This window comes from Anopheles moucheti, chromosome 2 (genome assembly GCF_943734755.1).
Source record: "Anopheles moucheti chromosome 2, idAnoMoucSN_F20_07, whole genome shotgun sequence".
NCBI classification, from domain to species: Eukaryota; Metazoa; Arthropoda; class Insecta; order Diptera; family Culicidae; genus Anopheles; species Anopheles moucheti.
The window spans coordinates 22,254,024-22,273,170 of record NC_069140.1 but is presented as its reverse complement, the minus strand read 5'-3'; the positions used below and the strand labels follow the sequence as shown (position 1 = coordinate 22,273,170).

The 19,147-nt window shown below is 45.8% G+C and overlaps 1 protein-coding gene across 2 annotated transcripts in view; it reads right to left on the bottom strand.

Moving 5' to 3' along the window:
• Positions 1-3,639: 3,639 nt before the first annotated feature.
• LOC128309903 (extracellular sulfatase SULF-1 homolog) overlaps positions 3,640-19,147 on the bottom strand; it is a 49,175-nt gene continuing 33,667 nt past the window's right edge. For both annotated transcript variants that reach the window (XM_053046402.1, XM_053046403.1), the window contains 9 exons: positions 13,012-14,965; positions 9,062-9,388; positions 8,558-8,994; positions 8,360-8,470; positions 6,464-8,282; positions 6,058-6,377; positions 5,679-5,966; positions 5,502-5,616; positions 3,640-5,433 (listed from right to left, as the gene is read on the bottom strand). In XM_053046402.1, coding sequence (XP_052902362.1) covers positions 5,253-5,433; positions 5,502-5,616; positions 5,679-5,966; positions 6,058-6,377; positions 6,464-8,282; positions 8,360-8,470; positions 8,558-8,994; positions 9,062-9,388; positions 13,012-14,069 — 4,656 coding nt within the window. In that variant the 5' untranslated portion in view covers positions 14,070-14,965 and the 3' untranslated portion in view covers positions 3,640-5,252. The remainder of the gene's footprint in view (positions 5,434-5,501; positions 5,617-5,678; positions 5,967-6,057; positions 6,378-6,463; positions 8,283-8,359; positions 8,471-8,557; positions 8,995-9,061; positions 9,389-13,011; positions 14,966-19,147) is intronic.

Sequence of the window (19,147 nt, the reverse complement as noted above, 5' to 3'; positions counted from 1 at the left end):
GTCGTACGATCGAATCAAGTTTAAAGCGTAGTTCGATGATTTATGAAGGGAAAAGGTTTATGAAAACAGCTCATCGTTTTACTGTATTGTTTAGGAAACATTTAAACGAATAAAGAACAAATTGTTTTTACAGCAGCGCACTGCTTCCACTGCTGTAAACGAACCGATAAAACCACATTCTAAATTGTGTGGCATTCTACTACACCGCTCGGTTCATTCGACTTGTAAACCCCACGCCCGTGGCATCCCCGTGCCGGCGTTCCGGGGAAGCTCGAGAATATACCGGTTGTGATTTGCAAAATCGTCTGAAACCACCATCATTACGCCATTGTTAACGAACGTGGTGTGTCCATAGCGTTCGATTGTTGTTGTTCTTGATTATTGAGCCAGCCTGAGTGTGCGTGATACATAGAAGCAGCAGATAAAAGTTCTTAATGATTAAGATTATATCTGCCATCCGTTAATTGGGAACTCCGGCCACAGGGCGGAAAGTTAAAATTGACACGTGGAAGTAAAAGAAAATCAACACAACAAATCGGTGCATCGCACGTGAAGTTGGCGTGGGAATTTGCGCACATAAATCGCAACCGATCGCAATGCATGGGCGACCGTGCTAAGAAGCGATTTGATGTTGGTGATAGTTTGTCCTAATTTAAGCATCATATGGCAGGATCATCATCATTTTTTTTAGTGTTTTAAAATGCCCTTAGACAGGATGTCGTAAATGCGCGATGTTTTGTATAAAATTTTAATTCCTTCGATAGAATGAATACAATATAAATGACGAGCTGCATCCACTTTATACCAGATGGATGTGTAGAATTGTCTATTCTCCACTACTTGACATAAAAATTCCACGGCTGGTAGGCGATCTCGAAGCGATCGCGTGGAGAAATTGAGCTGCAGAGTGTTTTTGTAGCTCAATATATTCTATTTTGTATCGGGCATTATCAAATCACGACTCGTAATGACGCAAAGAAAGCAATGTAATAGACGCCCCTTAATCTACTGAACTTCATTCAGAATAGTATTTAACTCACAAACCCGATAGACAAACAAAAGAAACGAATACACAGTGCTAGAATTGTTGAAGCATAAACGCATTAAATTAACCAAACCCTTCACGATGAATTCCGTCGCGAATTTTTCTAAGACACACCAAGCATAATGCGGCCACTAAACCTATTACTGAGCGCGGTAACACCGGGAAGCCATAGACAAAAATTGCGCATAACTTCCTTCACGTGTTCCGTCTGCGCATCCCATACAACAACCGACCATGTTCGGTGTCTTCCGAAATTACGGCCCAAAATTGCATCAGTAACACGTGGCGTAAGGATATGTGAACCGCGCACTGGGGTGTCCATCATCGATGGATTACCTTTAATCGCGTTCGCCAATCACGTCACGCCTGTGTCCGAGCGAATCGTCTTGAAACGCTCAAGACGCTGCACGTGGTTCGTACTGTCCTTTCGTACTGTCACGCGACACAAATATTCGCTTTTTTTGCTAGCTAATTAATAGGATTGCTGGTGGCTTTCCTTGACGGTTGCTACTGTTGTTTGGTGAACGTTGACGTTGAGCCACAGGTCCACTGGAATGATGCAACTTATGACGACGATTTCCTCACAGTTCCTGTGTGGGTTTGGGACAGGTGTGTCTTCCGCGCATGTCTTCGATTGAGTTCTTGAGGCAACTATGCTTTCGTAGCGAAGTTTGACGGACGTGCCGTCCGTCCCCAAAAGGTGAAGCACAGCACACAACACTGGTTTCCATTTTCGCAAGGGAATTAGATAATAATTCGATTTTGGTTCGTCTAACTGCGCCACCCATTCCGAGGCCTCGTTAAACACCGCACGACCTTGACGTTCGTTTCACCGTACCAGAACAAGGAAGCCATTCTGCATTGGGGTGCATTGCTTAGGAATGGGCACGGGACAAAAAATCAAAAAAACCTAAAGAACTAACGCAACGTAACGGTTACGGTGTAAATCCGGTTCGTTCCGGACTGGGAGGTTTGATGGTTTTAAAGCTTTCCGTGATGCCTTTGAGATCACTCGAAAACCATTACGAAGATCATGATCGACCTATTGCACAACACAGGTAATTCTGGTTAGTTGTTCGGTAGTTTTCGGTTTCGAGAACGTGTAGACTGTAACCAGCATCCACAGCTGAATGACGTCAAATGAGCATAAACAACACGAACACAGAAAACATATTAAAAACAAATCATCGAAAGGAAACGCAGGAGCTGGAAGTGGAGGTAAGGCCTAGATCGGCAAGAACGGCAACACAAAATAAACAAAATTAACTAATTTTAACCTTTTCAGTTGGCACGATTCTCGAATGGATGCTCAAAAGGTGGGATTAACCCAAAAAAAAAATATTCTCCTTCCTTTTCGATGAAACAACATTTTCTTTTAATTGTTGTCTAACTACTTCTGGTGTCAAACGGTGATTCGTCTGAGCGTTTAGTAAAGCAAAACGTGAAGTAACAAATTTAATGTTCACAATCTTGGAACAAGTGCAGTGAATTCGATTATTAAAACTGATTAGTTAATAGTTTGAGTTTGGAATTAATCATTGTAGCAATATCTTCTGGAAAAAAAATAGCTAAATGTACTCCATATAAGCACATAATTCTCTTGTGTACTCAATAATTTATCTCTTCAGTATGTGCAAGATGTGTTGCAGTACCAGAACAGGAGCTATTAACCCCTAATTAGCAGTCGTTATAGAGACCGAAATATGGAGAACACAATGGATGAGAAAGAATGTACCATTTAGCGGGTTAAAAGGTAGTTTAAACTACCCTAGCTGCGCAATGAGCTAAGTCGTGTCATGGCACATAAAGACCATGTCGCGCCTTTGCTAACATCGATGCCATTCTTGTACCAGTGCTCGGCTTACATGCATTAATTTCGTGCGGTACTGTCAGCGCGTAATGGATAACTCCGAGTTAATGCCATTACATACGCATGCAACAGCTTGAAACAGTACAGAGCTTTTGTTGTTCGACAAAATTCTCATCTTCTTTTAATGGACTTAGGCACTACCCTCTATGACTAAGGTACTCTCATCGTCTCTATCACATTCCAGCGCTCATCCGCACATTGGTACATTGCTTTCGACTACTACAGTTACGTACCCTAACCTTACCTAATGGCTCTTGTTATATTTTACGCGTCAACATGTCATGATGGATTCTCTTTTTATCCTCAGTCTCAGCATTCGTCAAATCGTCTCTTGGGACGAGCGTTCGTTCGAAAAACGTTCCAGAAATGTTTAGTAGACAGTGATTTTAGAGGTTTTTTAACTATTGAGGAACTACCTACCTTATTGGTATATTGTTGAACATTTCAATCACACAATCGCTATATGATTACTAGAAGGCTGCCCTAGCGCCATCTGTCGTAAAACGGAGGAAACTAAACCGGTCAGCTTGGCATTTAACTACCTGGAATAAAAAGTGCCGTAAAAGCAATATCAGTAGTGTAATTAATCATCCACCACGAATAAACTTTTCGGTGTAACAAGTATAACATTGTGGGTATACCCTCCCACCCCAGCCCACATTTCGAATGTACTAAAGCCACCACTCACAGGAAGCGGAAAAGTTCTTGTTTCGATTAACTCAAAACTACATACTGTCGAGTGGGGTTTCTTTGTTCAATAAGTCTGTATACAACACTACTATCATATCTGTTGAGATTATTTGTTTGTCCGCTGTGCGACGGCGCCTAGTCGTGTCGTGGTTTTCCTTTCAGCTTTCTACGAACGCCACACCAGCGTGAATGTTTTGGATGTGTGCCAGATAAGCATGATACCGTTTCTAAAATGCTGTACAATTGCTGTTTAATATTACTGTTTGTTACTGCGCCTGCAGTACACTCTAAAGGATTCGCCTCCTACACATTTTGTCATGTGATTAAATTAATAGCTTAGTATTACCAATATTCGCTGTTCATCGCTTTGCTTGAAAACGGTACCATTTCACTGTAAAGCTTCTATTCGCGGCATCTAAGTTTAGTACATTCTCTAAAGCAATAAATACTCATGTTATGTGGCGTTTGTGTTGCGTGACCAGGGATTATGAGGTGCCATTTTTGCTTCGAAGCATAGAACCCTTCTCGCATATAACTAAACCCCTGAATAAACTAAAACGCTGCGTCTTGCATCAATTCCATATGATCCCTTCCTTTATACCTCTCAATGGCGTATAGCATGTCTGTGTGCGTTCAGTTTGGAAAACCCTCCACAGGCACTCGATAATTCAATTGTTTGTCGTATAATTTCTATAACCTCCGGGTGCAGCTTGTTTGATTAGCAAAATGTAATCAATGTAACTCATATGCAATATATGATAAATTACTAGCAACTACTTACAGCTAACGAAAACGACAAAGACTGGGCTAAAGCGTATGGTTGGTTTGGGCCGTGTTGAGGTCGGATGATTTTCATTCCTGTTCCCAAAAGAAAGGATCCTGACTACTGTCAAACGTTCAGCACGTGTGTTAAAATGTAGCAGTGGTTTAGAAATGTTGTGTGTTTTTTTTACTTTTTTTGGCAATAAACACTTTACGAAAGCCTCCTTGTAGAATGTACACTATCTGTGAATATGTCATCGGCCAGAACGGAACGGAATTGCGCTGTAAACTAAGCACCACACTAACCGCTCTTGCAATTTCCCTGGAATATATGCTGGGCAATCTGTCTCGTATGATGGTGCTTCGTTTAGCGACACAATTTACGGGTTTCGGGCACTTTCCTTGTTGCATATTGTACTGGAATGGCAGTGAGGACCGAGGGCGCACAAGCAACCGTACCGCCACGGGGTCCAATCAAACAAACGATGCTTTCTCAACGTGCTATAATACAGCAGCATTCTACGCTTCGTTAAATGGCTAAAAACGAGGATCACACTAAAACGTCCGCTAATGGGCTAGCTAACTAAACAGAAAGGCAACTATAAACACTGATTAGAAAAACATACCCAACACTAAATTAAAATACTAAACAGAAAACAAATGCTCGCCCTGCCTTCCGGGGGGAGGATTACTCAACGCATGGTTTCGCTGAAGGAATGGCGATCGCTGACTATATCACGACCATATCTGCTTTAATAACATTCGATGGAAACACGCTTATGGACTGGTGACTTGTTTCTTTTTTCTTCTCTCTCTCTCTCCTAACCAGCGCCCGTTAATATCGGTTAAACATTGCACACATTTATTACACTGCCAGAGCAACATTTACTCCTTGTAGATTGATCGCCAGACGGGTCGACGGCTGGTGCGGTTACGCTTGGTTGCACTTCCGGCACCGTTCGGTAGTAGGAGTTCCGGTATGAAGTCACTCTCTGCCAGCGATCCTGCGGGGTCTACAAATTGTCGCCGGTTATGCTGTTGTTGGTGATGTTTTCTTTTCCAGTTTCTAAAACGAAAAAAACAAGTTAAGAGTTGAGTGGATTGAACGTGTATCTCTTGAGGAAAAAGCATTACTTGTTCTTTTTCTTTGAAGTCGGTCCGGGTGCAATGCCTGCACCAGCATGATTTACACCACCTTCGTACTCTCCAGGATAGTGTGCAGCTGTTCCGACATTACCCGATGCACCAGCTACGATGTACAATCAAATATATAACATGTGATATAATTAAACAACTGCAACGCCTACTAACCTCCATGTGGATTATGATCTCGATGGTTTTGATATCTTCGTCTATTAGCACCCGCTCCGGTTCCGTAAGCCATTCCGCCTGTTTGACGACCTCCAATCCCAACTCCACCTCCAACAGAACCACCAACACCCGTGGGTAGATTGTTGCTCTCCGGAAGCGCGTTATGGGGATATCTCGGTAGGGTGCAAGATTTACCACGGCAACGCTTCATCTCCTCCAGCGTATCATGCAGAACAGCCTTCTCCTCTGCCGTGAGGGATGATTCCCGGTTTTGCGTCTCGAAAGGATCTGATAATGCATAGAAACACAATAACAAGTTGTTTGCTTTAGTCTAAACATTCCTTCCATACGAGACGACATATGAGAACAAGATGATCACCTATCCTTAAGTTGTAGTAAGTCACGAGTCCTGTGGTGAACTCGCAGTACAGGAAGTTGTGCGTCTGGTTAATCGTGCGCAGACAACTGTACGTATTGTTGTTCGCGTTCATACAGAAGCAGAACGGTTTGTCGTCCCACATGGGCTCTGTACGCCAGTGATTGCTGTCATGGCTGAAGCAGTTCATTCGTTCGGACAGACATTCCTTCTCCATCTTGGCTTTCTTGATGCGTTTGCGTTCCTTTTTCCGCTGGCGTTCCTCTTTCAGCCGTCGGCGAGTTTCACGGGCTAGTTCCTTCTCATCAATCGTTGCGATTGGACTGTAACGGGTGTAAAGATTTCAAAAATGGTTAATTTTATTGTACCGATTTGGATGCATTGATAAAGACAACCGATCAACCCTCACCTTTCTGGTTCTTCCGCACAGATGCACTCAGTAAGCGGGTTAGTAGCGTCCACTGTAGACGTTGGAATTATGTTCTGTTGCACCGAATTACCAGTATGGTGCGTGTCTTGGGTATTATTTATCACATTATTGTTGGACTTTCCTTTCGTCTTTTGACGATCGATAGTATTGCGGATATCTACCGTATTCGCATCGAAGCTAGCGGAAGCCTGTTCCGTCGTCGTACTTGATAACATCACCGTGGCATCGATGGCATTTGGCGAGTTCTGTTCGTCACTGGTGTACGATTGATTTTGGGCAATTTCGACAGTACTTGAGCTAATTGTTTCACGACTCGATTCAGTCGTTGGCCACGAATTCTCTCGCACGATGTCGGACACTTCATTAACTTCTGTTGATGAGGCAGTTCGTCTATCAGTGCTCAGTGTGATAGATTCGGTGGAACTCACAGCAGATGTTGGCACCGAAGACGGGACACCAAACTCTCCCCGATGACGTCCTCGGTGACCACGTTGTTGCCCACCAGTGCCTCGATGTCTGCCACCGCTTTGACCACTACGATTGTAAGTGGAAGCACCAGATGGAGACGGTTGAACATCCGTTTGGAAAAGACTCATATCAAACAACGACCCTTCTGCATCTTCTGATCCTTCTTTCACCGGGGGAGGAGTAGGTTTCGATACCTTGCGACGATGTCCGTACCCATTGTGATACTTTCCAGTCGGTCGACGTACTACTCCACCGTTGGGTATTCGTCGGGGTAAACCATTCCCAACCGAAGTGACGACTGCTTCCGAAGACTCTGTGGCAACGGGTGCAGCGGTGGTACTTGAAGTTGTACTAATCGTCGAATGTTCGTCCTCCACCGCACTATCGACTGGCTCATCATCTTCGTCTTCGATGTTCTCTGGTTCCGAATCTTCTCCCCGATAGCCGGCTGGTCTGTGCTCACGAAGCATCCGTTTGATGTCCTTCAGCGCATTAATCTTATCCTTCAGTAAGCGAATCAGCTGATCCACCTTCATACGACTTCGTCGCCAACTCATCTCATCCTCATACATCACATTCGAACAGTTGATTTTATCGGCCGCAATTACAGAGCATCGCTTTGCAATACCACCAAACGCTTCTACGCCTTCGCTCGTAGTGTCGTTCTGGCGCTCATCTTCCACCGTTTTAACCGTCTGCTCGTACTCTTGCTCAATTTCCAAAACCGTTTGCTGCAATCTCTGAAGCACGTCGGCTAATGGGTGGGGTGATGATGTGTCACGTTTCGTTCTCACTCCAGCTTCCTGTTCATGAGCTTCAAGATCACCGTCGTACAGAGATCGTTCTAGGGTATCGAGACGTGCTGCAACCTGTATCAACGATTTCATGGTTGGTCCCTCGGCATCCATCAGCAACACCTCATCACCTTCTTCGGGAGCTACTGATCGCTTCTGGCGTGTGCGCCGCCGCCTAGGCTGATGCGTCGCCGTAGGCTGTACCGTACCCATCGGTTGCCATTTCGTATGATCACGCTTCGTTTTGATCTTAGTGTAGAAAAAGTTATCCTGCGTAAAGCAGGCACAATTACGCCCATCCGTGTGGCTGTTAGTTTTCTTGTGTATCTCCGCCAAATGTTGCTGCAACTGGCCGTGGAATTTACATTTGTGCTTACGCCAGCGCCCATCTTCACTCGTGCATTGCCACTTCTGCCCGGGTACACAGTTTTGCTGGAGTGCCGGATTGGAACATTCCGTGTTTAGCCGATCCATCTTCGTACGGTAGGGCGTTAAATGATTGTCCAGATGATGATTGTCATGCTGAGGTGGTGCTTCTAGTGAAGTTAAATAAAAAAATGTACTGTTAACGACTCGCTGTTTACTTCTGTTGCAATAATTCAGTGATTCTTACGATCAAATGCATGAGCCTCCTGATGGTCGATCACATAATCCTCTGGATGTTCGTTGTGCTTCAGCTCAATGGCTTCAGTTTCACTTTCAACCACTCCAAGATGATCATCTTCTGCAAAATATGGATACAATACCGAAATATGTCAATCTGCCCATGTTCCCCGTTCTCCACGCTAAACCCCTATCCGGCTCAACTCACCATCATCTGCGTCCATATCATGCTCATCCTCATCATCGTCGTGCTCGTGCGAACTAAAATCTAGCTCTTTTCGTTCACTACCTCCACTCGGCAGCACACTTGAGGCACTGCTCGATCCTTCTCCGAACGCGTGGCGACTCTCAACCAACACTTCCGGGGCGAGCTTCGGGTGTGTACCGTTGGCGTGAACCGTATTCGTGCGCGCACTGTACCGTGCGGCTGCTGCACGTTGCTTCTGTTCCTGGATCTGTTCCGGAGTTTCCCGCCGACCAGAGCTCTCGATCAAAAACGTGTCGGGCCAGTTGTCCAACACCGCACGGTGTCGATTCAGCACGAGCGGAAGGATACTGCGGCCGTCCATGTTGGATGGTGCCGCAACACCTCCAATATCCAGAAACGTAGGAGCCAAATCGACGTTCAGCACGATCTCATCGACACTAAAAAATAGAAAGTAACACATGTCAGTGTGATCAAGGACTGCGTACCTCCCCACCGGCTACTTACACCGTCGCTGGTTCGATTCCTGGACCGCGCATAAGAAACGGTACGCGCACATCAAACTCGAACGGAAAGCTTTTGCCCTTGATCAGTCCGAACTGGCCGAGATGGTAGCCGTGGTCGGACGTGTAGATAATGTAGGTATTGTCCAGCTCTCCGAGCGCCTTCAGCTCTTGATAGACACGCTCCACCGCAACGTCGACACTTTGCAGCGTTTGCAGCCGCTTGGTCATCAGCAGATCGGTGAACTTCCGATGGATTGGTTCCATTTGCTGCGTTACACGCAGGATCCACTGCTTGTCCGGGTTGGGTGCGTGGTCGTATGCCGGTGTGCTGAAAGAAGAGGTTAAGAGTGAGCATTTTATTACTTACATCCAACAAGCAGGAATTGTGCCAAACCCAGCGAAACATAAATCATTTTCCAAATTTTCAAACAATAACGACCCATAAAACTCGGGGCTCGGGAACATGCTTAAGAATGCCACATTGCACATATCACAGCCACAATCGATACGCTGCATGCATGTACCGAGGGCAATCGATAAATAGCATTCATTTACATGCTTCAAAAACTTTCTGATTTATGATGCCCTCCGTTGCCGTTGGCATGGCTGGGGTTTCCCATCATGCCGCACGATCGACTATTATCCGGAACCAATTGAGGCGTAACCATCGTACGGCGTCGGACGACTTTTACCGATGACAATACACGTATCTCCGTTCCGGGATGTTCCGGAAGAACCACGAACAAATATACAACATTTTGCTACCCTGGGCGCATTCAATGCAAATGCAGCAAATGGTCGTAGAATTTGTTCCAATTTATGGATAGACATTTGAGAGATGGTTCAAACGAAACCAACCCCCCGAATGAAAAGCGGACCAGCTAAACGGACACCGCAAAGTGTGATTAATTTCAATTAAATATCCCCACACCCAGGCACCGGTTTTTTTGTGGAGCAGTAACGCTCGATTGGACACGCCAGGAGTGAGTAATTTCGGTGCGGAAGTGAAGAATAATTGTCCCTGTGCGACACTCACCATAGCTGGTGTTCCACATCGTATCATCCCATAAGACTTGCTGCTGGTAGCATATCCACCAATGCCGCATTTGCGTTATAAAAATGGTCGCTTCGTCCCCGTATTGACCAAAAGCATCCCAAGCATAGAGCTTCCAACGAATTCCAATTGCGCCTCCGCATGGCGTATGGAATGCGATCAAACAAGTCCTTGACGAGTGGAATACATATTCAGCTGAAACATTCCCACCGAACAGCTCGGCAAAAACTTGAAGCTATCAAGCAATGGCCAAGCAAACAGATCACGCTAGATAGGAGGCCTTTAAACGTGTTCGTATTCCACACCAGCGTATCTGCATACTGTGTTGCAACAGCGCCCAACCACGGCCAGCCAGGAGTGGATTCTTCTGCCTGTTGCCGCCGACTTTAGTCTGCGGTTGGTTTGGTGGAGTGCGATGAATGCATCCTTCACATTCGTAGCTCATGAATGATATAACAAGCTCAACACATTCGCTTAACATTTTAACAAATTTCGTCTATCGCGCGTTTCGAATGTTCTTTTTGAATGCCATCTTGAAAAAAAAACCGGTACCATTATAAGGCACATTAGGAAACGAAACGTATCCTATATATTTCCAATACTCTGCACTCTGTTGGATTGTATCGTGCCGCACGAGTTTGATTGGTAAACAGTTTTGCTTGCTACCAAACCGACCCGTACCGGCTATTCATAAATCACTCATCATCTACCCACCATCAGCTAGTCAGCGCTCGCATGTCATTCTCGTGCTCGCGATATGCAAATCATATGCATGGTTAAGTTTCAATTTCGCATGTGTTAATAATGCACCACCACGATTATACCGGATCCGAGCGCGGCGAATTATCGCGGTGTGACTCCGCGTGAGCATTTGCCATGGCAAAGTGTGCCAATATTATTATATGCCGCACTGGAGTGTCGGTGCAAACAAATAAAACTACCACATTATTAACGAGCGGTTCTTAGGTGCCACTCGAAGGAACTACTGCGCTACTGCCCCTGGGGTACCGGGCATGGGGTTTTAGAAAGAAGCCCAGCAGAGCAGCCGCACACCGCCCGGGAGTTAATGGATGGTGGCGTGAGATCGATTAATTAATTTGCCATTCTCCACTGGCTGTGAATAACTTGTGAGGCTATGCGGTGATATGGTGAGGCGAAATGCTCAGGAAAGCATTCTTCACGGTGTGGACCGGGTGGACAGCAGCGCGAGTCGATGCCTACCCAAGCGAAGGGTGATTTATAGCCGTGAGGTTCAGAGGGCACCAAAACGAGCCTCCTCTTGGCTGGTACGCTGCGATGAAACCGGCTTTCCCTTCGGGGCAGTGTTGTGGCAGTTTGAAGAACGCCACAGTCTTCACGGGCTGTGTCAAAATATTAATATCATCGATGACACCGAACATTAATAAAAACTAGCGATGAAATACTTTGTCGGTGCACCGTGCAGGGACCGTTCCTAGAACACATCCCGACCGATGGACCGGTGGTGCCATGTGTGGGTTCAAGATGTTGCGCTCACTGTTTAATTTACAATCCTGACCGTAGCTGAGCAAGAGCTTAATAATTAATTCAACAACGTAGATTATTGACAACGCATCTACCGTGTGCGGGTTGTGACATGTCTGATTCCATTAACAGCGACCATTTCCTTATCGCGCCATACCAATGCAAAACAGGCGCATCGAGTGTGGGAAGTAACAGATCACCCTTTGTGCAGCCTGCCGCACGTGTGTCTCACACAAATATTTACCAACAGAATTCTTTGTTGATGCAATGTATCGCTAAGCTTTCGGAATCAATAAAGCTCTATTTTGAGTCAGCCATGCGGTCAGGCAAGTCTTTTCCTCAAATTTGAATCGAATAAAGTGCAACGTAAACTATTGTAGCTCAATTATTTAACACTGGGGTGCAAATTACTACACGCCACTATTTGTTGAGTAAATTTCAGTTCGGAAACTGGCAGCGGACCTAGGTAAGTAGACATCTTCACTACACCTTCGCTTCATTGCTATTACGCATTCCAGGCATTGGAAGGCATTCAGGTTGGGGAAGAGGTGTTAATGATTCGATATCGATGTGATAAACAAATGTTACGCCTTGTGCGTTGACAGGGAAGTATTACTTCACAAACAGAACGCTTGTTGAAATATGTCCACAGTTTTTTAGATGTCTTTTATAGATATTTTCAGTTTGTTCATTAAAAAGCAGTCGAATTGTCCACAACTGATGCTTTTATACTTTTTGATAGGGGCCTTTCGATCACCTACGTACTCTTTAGTCCCTACACCTTCGAAAATTGTGTGCGATATGAATGAACTTGGGGTATACTAAACGCAATCTATCGAATAGGTCATCGTGGTCGTTTTCAATTAATTTAATTTCGATCTGGATCTCCTTGTTGGTGGAGGTACTTCATGAAAAGTAAAGAATCTCTGAAATCTCAGAATCGCGAGCTAGTCAAGAAACTGCAAAAGAACTCTACCTGAACTTTTCGAAATTGTTGAAGGAATCATTTATATTTGTAATGATCTTGAAGAAATTGGAGTGGAGAATTCTTGATTCAAGTAAATCCTTCTTTATCAGAAGGTTTGCTCATAAAAATGAAGGACGACTGTGGACACTGTCAGACATACATCCAGATAACAGAATGACTGAACAAGGACAAGAGCAATATTGAGCTAACATAAATGGAGAAGCCTGCCCTCCAATGTTAATAGTGGCCGAAATCTTCGTAGCTATTCCGACCTTTCTATCTATTGAGACATCTGAGTGCCTTAGAAATGTATTTGTGTGTAAAATCATGTACCTATTAGCAAAAGGACATGTTTCTTTATATTTTAAATTTCAAGAATGGATAGAGCGTGTTATTAATGAGAGATGATATTGAAAGGCATACTTACTGATGCGTAGTTACGTTGAAAAACAGATGACTGTACTGGGGTGCGGAATCTTCCGGACCGTGCGGGGCCGGGAAGCTCATCGTCAGCAGCACCGGTTTCCGATGGTTCTGGTGCTTCGATTGCCGGAGAAATGCGATCGAATCATTCGCTATCAGATCCGGATAGTAATCCTTCGCGTAATCGAACCCATGCTTTATCTTCTGCCCGTTCATGTTGATGCTGTAGTTGTAGTACTTCGAGTTCATTATCAATCCGCCCCATTCGCGCCACCCGGGTGGTATGTAGGAACCGTTGTACTTGTTCAGATACTTCCCAAAGTACCCGGTGCGATAGCCAGCGTTCGAGAGGAAGGTCGCGAACGAATGTGTCTCGTGCGTAGTCTGCCAGGTGGTGCTGGAACAGTTGTCGTTGTTCGTGAACACCATGTGGTTGTGCACGTACATACCGGTCAGTATGGACGACCGTGCCGGGCAGCACATCGGTGTGGTGGTGTAAGCATGCCGAAATTCAGCCCCACCATCGCGCAACAGCCGCAGCGTGCGTGGCATAAAGTTCAGCGAGCCGAGCTCCACGTCCTGGTCGTCGGTCAGGATCAGGATAATGTTGGGTTTGCGTTCGCGCGTCTGTCTAAGATCGGCCAACGGTAGCTGCCCGACGGTGTCCTGAGCCAGCAGATTGCCCGTCACACTGCCCGCTCCGCTCTTCTTTACCCGCCCGCGCCCATCCTGCGGTGTACGGACGCGCCGATTCTTTGTCGCCCGGTACTGGTGATGGCGTCGGCGACCATTATGGTGCCCGGCCCGGTGACCATTGCGACGCTGCTGCTGCTGATCCACGTGCTCCGGGTACTGATAGTTTGGCCAGTCCGACTGTACGTCACGGTGTGCCACACTGCCGGTAGCGTCCGTTTCGATCTCCTCGTGACTAGCCGTGACTTCTACCGCAAATGTTGCCAACAATACAAGCACCAACGAACAGATCCCTAGCGCCATGCTGAGGTGGCCAATTCTCGCGCCACGGTTCATGTTTAAAATTAATGATTTACAATACAGCTGCATCCTTGCTAAATGAAGGATAGAAACTTTCACGACACGCGGAAGTACTTGACAGTAAACTGATTGGTTCGACTATCCAATGCAGCACCCACACGCACAATTATCACAGTTCAATACTTTGGAGTAATTCACGATCAACAAAATCTTAGGACACGTCGTGCACCAACAGCATGGGGTGGATTTCACCGATCGCTTCCTGGCATGTATACCACTGTAAGATTATCTCTTTCCCTACCACTATCATGGCCTTTTTGCTGTCAGTTTGCCTAGCACCTCAACAGACACTGTTGTGCAGCTGTCGTGCAGATGCTATCACACTTTCACCGCTCATTTCCTACGATCGTCACGCTGGGACTTGACGAACTGCTGCACGATCGCGCCCCGTTTGCTGGTTCGCTTCACGTCGTTTTGCACATTTTACAGCTAATTACGTTCGTAAACCAACAGCACTGTAGAACTGATTTATGGCACAGTACGCAGCGGACGATTGGAGCGAACCTTCACTGGGCTGCCTTTGCCACACACACACGATACGGTGGGAAGCAAGGGTTTCAGTTCACCGCTATTTGCCAGTGTATCATCTTCCTTTCATCGCGATCCGGCCCGCAGGATGATCGCGTCACCAACGCCAAACCGAAAAGCATGTGTAGCGTCCTTCACACCGTTGTTGTCGCTCGATTTTCCCAGGGGTCAATGATCGCGTACTCTTTTGGGACTTTTCCTTTTTCTCCTGTGTTTGTGGTTGGCTAAACCACCACTCGCTGCTGGCTGCTGCAGACTGGATCGATCTCTAATGAGTGTGACCTACGGCTGCCGGGCAGCCCTGGATCCGGGATGGTTCGTTCGTTTTTCACTTCCCATCGGTACACACCCAGACGGCACGGTGACGATCCGGCAACCTAGAATGCGGAAAGCAAACAAAAGCGAAAAGGTACAATATGATTAATGTTTCGCTAATTTTGCACATGTTGCAAATTCGCCAGCCGCCGGCCCGATATAAACGTCACGCTCGGTGACGCCACTAAGCAAAAAGGCAGCGGAGGGCTGGATACTAATGCTAATAATGGTCGCGAAAATAGGACCGTGAAGCAGGGGGGGGGGGGGGGAGGGGGGAGGGGGGACGAAACGACCTGGGATGATTTATTTCTACCGTCGCTTCTATTTTATGCCTCGCCTGCAAACGCAAAGACCTCCCCCTGGCAAAATGCAATTATACGAAGCGCAACGTAAAATAAAAAAAAAACTCACCAAGAAGGCCGGGAAAACTTTGGTGTGTGTGGTCATTTGCATACCTTACAGGCGCAATAAGGCTAGCATCGAACGTATTAGCTCGGCGACCATGGAAGACTCGATTGTTTTATTACCCCACATAACGCGCACTGGCAATAATCGAAATCGAAATAAGAAAAAATCCTTTTACCAGTAAAAAGACGCTCAGCACCTAATGCATACTTATTGGCAGGTTGGGATCACAGCGTCACTAAAAGACCTCATTTTCATCAAAACAAACCACCAACTAAGGATGCCGGTTTCGGAGCACCGTGCCGATTCGGATCGAATACCGAAAAGACCTTTCTATTTCGTTTTGGACTGGGGAAACCCATTTCTGCGCGTACCGGAGATTGGATGAAAGGAGTCGTGCCCGAACGCAACCATCTGCTAATTACCCGCCGAGGTGTTTGCGTTGCGAGACATTGGCTGACCGGAATCGGCGGCGCCAGTCAGCAGCACCCGGTCCCGGATGCTTGCATTCTGAAAACGACGACGACGACGGTGGTAACGAATAATAAATGGCAAAGGGCTCTCACACACACACACACACGCCGTGGGTAATAAAAAATCGTATTACAACGTAATAGCGCAGCGATTAAATTACCGAAAAAGAAACCCGCCAGCTTTTTGGCACAGGGCTAAGGGGCTGGCCAGCAGGAAAGGTACAGAATAAAAACCTTCCTTTTACGTTCAAAAATGGATTCGATCGGTTACCGGGAGGGGGTTCTTTGCTTTGCGGGCACGTTAAGCCTCAAATTAATAACAGGTGAATTTATGTCGATGTTCGAACCGTTCTACATACCTTTCGAGCCTGCTCCCGCCAGAATTATGAGCAGAAAGAACAGGAAAAGAACTGTGCCAGAACAGTCCGGATTGTGAGAACAGTCCGTGGCGGTCGCGAGCCTGGTTTATCTGCCTGTGTGTGTATGTGTGTGGCTTAAAAGCTGCCGGAGCAGAAAAATGCCCACACAAAAAAATTGGCACAGATTAAACGAGATTGACGTAATGAAACCATTAAGAGAAAATGGCATGCTTGGAGTAGTAAAAATGGGGAGGCACAAAAAAAAAGTTAACAAACAGCCTAAAAGGTGGAAGAAAGCAAACGCGTGCTTCAGGTGGATTAAATTCGGTGATGGAATCGTGTTTAGGCAAAGGTGAAGAAAATGAGAGTTGGTACAGAACCGTCATGGTTCCGATGCTCGCCCAACGCGTAGGATGAGGCTTTCAAACAAGAAGGACGCAGCGCGCTTTCTTAAACACTAATGGCGTTTCGGTAATAGCTGAGAATGAGGGTCATTTAGGGTACTTTTTAAAGCACTCCATTTCGTTGCCTGTCAGTCAATTGAGTGGTAGTTTTATCACAACGCATAGAACAAGTGATCAAATGAAGAACTTGACAGCAACGACCAGGAATCCTGGAAACGGATTGGTGACCTAGCCGTGTCAGCACCACGTGTTCTACTATGAATGGACCAACTTAGTTCGAAAACAACTAACAACTTTGTCTGATAGTCCAGTGCAGGACTATTTTAAGGTGCAGGACCACGGGAGCTGCCAATTGTCTTACTCGTATCTTTGTTTTATTCTACTGGAGTTCTATTTTACTGCTGTTGATCCCTATTACTCACCTACTGGACTCCTATTTGGAGCGGTCCGGTGGTGTATTGGTAGCGATACTTGTCTTCACACGACAGGACCGATCCAAAATCACATCCGGACCAATCCTTTGTCCTTTGTCCTCTGGCAGGCATAGACCTCTTGAGGCTGTTGAAGATGTTGTGTCGATCAAGAAGGGAAGGACTCCTATCGGTATCCTACTAGATGCCTACATAATTTCTATAATACAGTCCTATTGGAGTCCTTTAGCATAGTCCTATAACACCAGACCAGTCCTATAACCGTAATTCACCTGCCAGCAAATAGGCATTTTAACCATAATTACAATCAAAATCGATTTGAATGTGTTAACCAGTAGTTTTGGTTTGGTTCTTCGTTTAGTGATCATTAAGGATGTAATCCTTTTGGGTGGATTTTTTGTCAACTTGCGAGAAATCCTCAATGGTGGTTGTTTTTGTATAAGCATAAATGTAAGTTACTTTCGATACAAGCACACAGCTCTTTAGGCACTCAGCTCTAGCCATTACCTCCTATTTCCTTATCGAAACTATCTACCCACAGTCTAATGCATGCTACATTACACCCTTTCGCCAATCTAGTTCCATCTCATCTCCCGTTTGTATTTGCTCTCTTGAAAACAAACTAAATTAATTTTCAATTTCCTATCAGACCGTATTTGCTTCCACCACAGCGACACCAACCAGCATCTCCTGTGTCAAGTGTGCTGTTACCTAATGAAATTGCCACCCAGCTTTTACCGACTCGCTCAATGGCTGATGGTGAATCGGATGGACCATATGCCAAAAGTGATACTTCGCTTGCTCATGTTTCCGGCGGGACGAACTTGTTTGCCCTTTGGCCCGAAGGTAGTTCTCCATGAGAGAAAAAATGGACCCCCCAACTCAAACCCTGTGTTGTTGTTCGACGACGGAGCACAAGGATGCAGATCAATAGACGTGGGTGCAGAACCGGACGTCCATACCTGGCATTCGAAAGCCAAAGGGAAAGGAACGGATCCGTTTCAATTAATCGACTCGGAAAATGCAATCCCTCGCCCCATTCACCCATACCCTCCCGGTGGGATATTCCCCTCCGGAGTTTCATTTGAATTGGTTGTGTTTGCTTTTATGTTATTCGTTCGTATTTGTCCACTTGGCAGGATAATGCTACCGGACACCGTTCCTCAACATCCGTACGAATTTTGGGCAACTTTTCCTCCCGGGTTCGTACAGTTTTCGCTGGCTGTGGCTATCTGTAAAAAGTGTTAAATCGAGCGTACGGAAGTCCATTAAGGGACCCCATCCCAGGAAAACCAACAGGTTCAACGGTATGCGTTGCAACAGGGCGAATATTTTGCCGTGGTGTCAGTTGCACAACTTTCCGGCAGCATAAAGACGCCCCACAGTGGCGCGTAAGCGTACGGGCCAAAGACCCTTGCCGCAGCGTGCAGGATAAGGAAGGCAGTCGAGCGCTAAGAGCCGGTCAAAGTGAAGCCTGCAGTTGACTGGCTGGCAGCGGGGCGGCAAGTCGACCAAAGGATCGGGATGGGCGAGCGTAGCGAGGTGAGTAATTAGTGAGTCCATTTTTAGCACTTCCGTGCGCGCGTGGTGTGGTGTGTAGCGTACAGAATGGGAGGAAGCTGGTACACCAGAATTTTAGTGTTCATCTTTTCTGCTCATATTTTCAAACTCCATCATTGTTTTTTTTTTTTGTTGTTTTGCACTTTTCTTACAGGCACTTTTACGCTTACGAGTTCTTTCGGCGATGATTCAAGTGCTCGTGCGATGAGAGTGACGTGACCATGCGCCGACCTTTGCCACCTCTAGTTTCGCCTAAGGTTGTTTGCGACGGAAAGGTTTGGGTGTGTTTCGTACGGTTTTTAGTTTCAGAAGGAGTATCATGTGCCGGAAAATGTGGTTCCTTCGACGAATGAGTGCCATAAGCGAGGGCAGCGAGTGGTTCATCGCCATCAATTCAGTTAAGTCTCATTGCATTTAAGCAACTTCTGCAAAAACAGCATTCCCAATGTTATTTAATTTTTATTATAAAATTTCGTAACTACTTTTAAAAGCATTTTATATTTAATTGTGGGAAACAAAATAAAAAAAACCTCTTGTACTTCGACCAAACATATTCTCAAGAAGTTCAATATTCAATTCATAGTTGAATGCAATTTTCCACCTTTATCAACA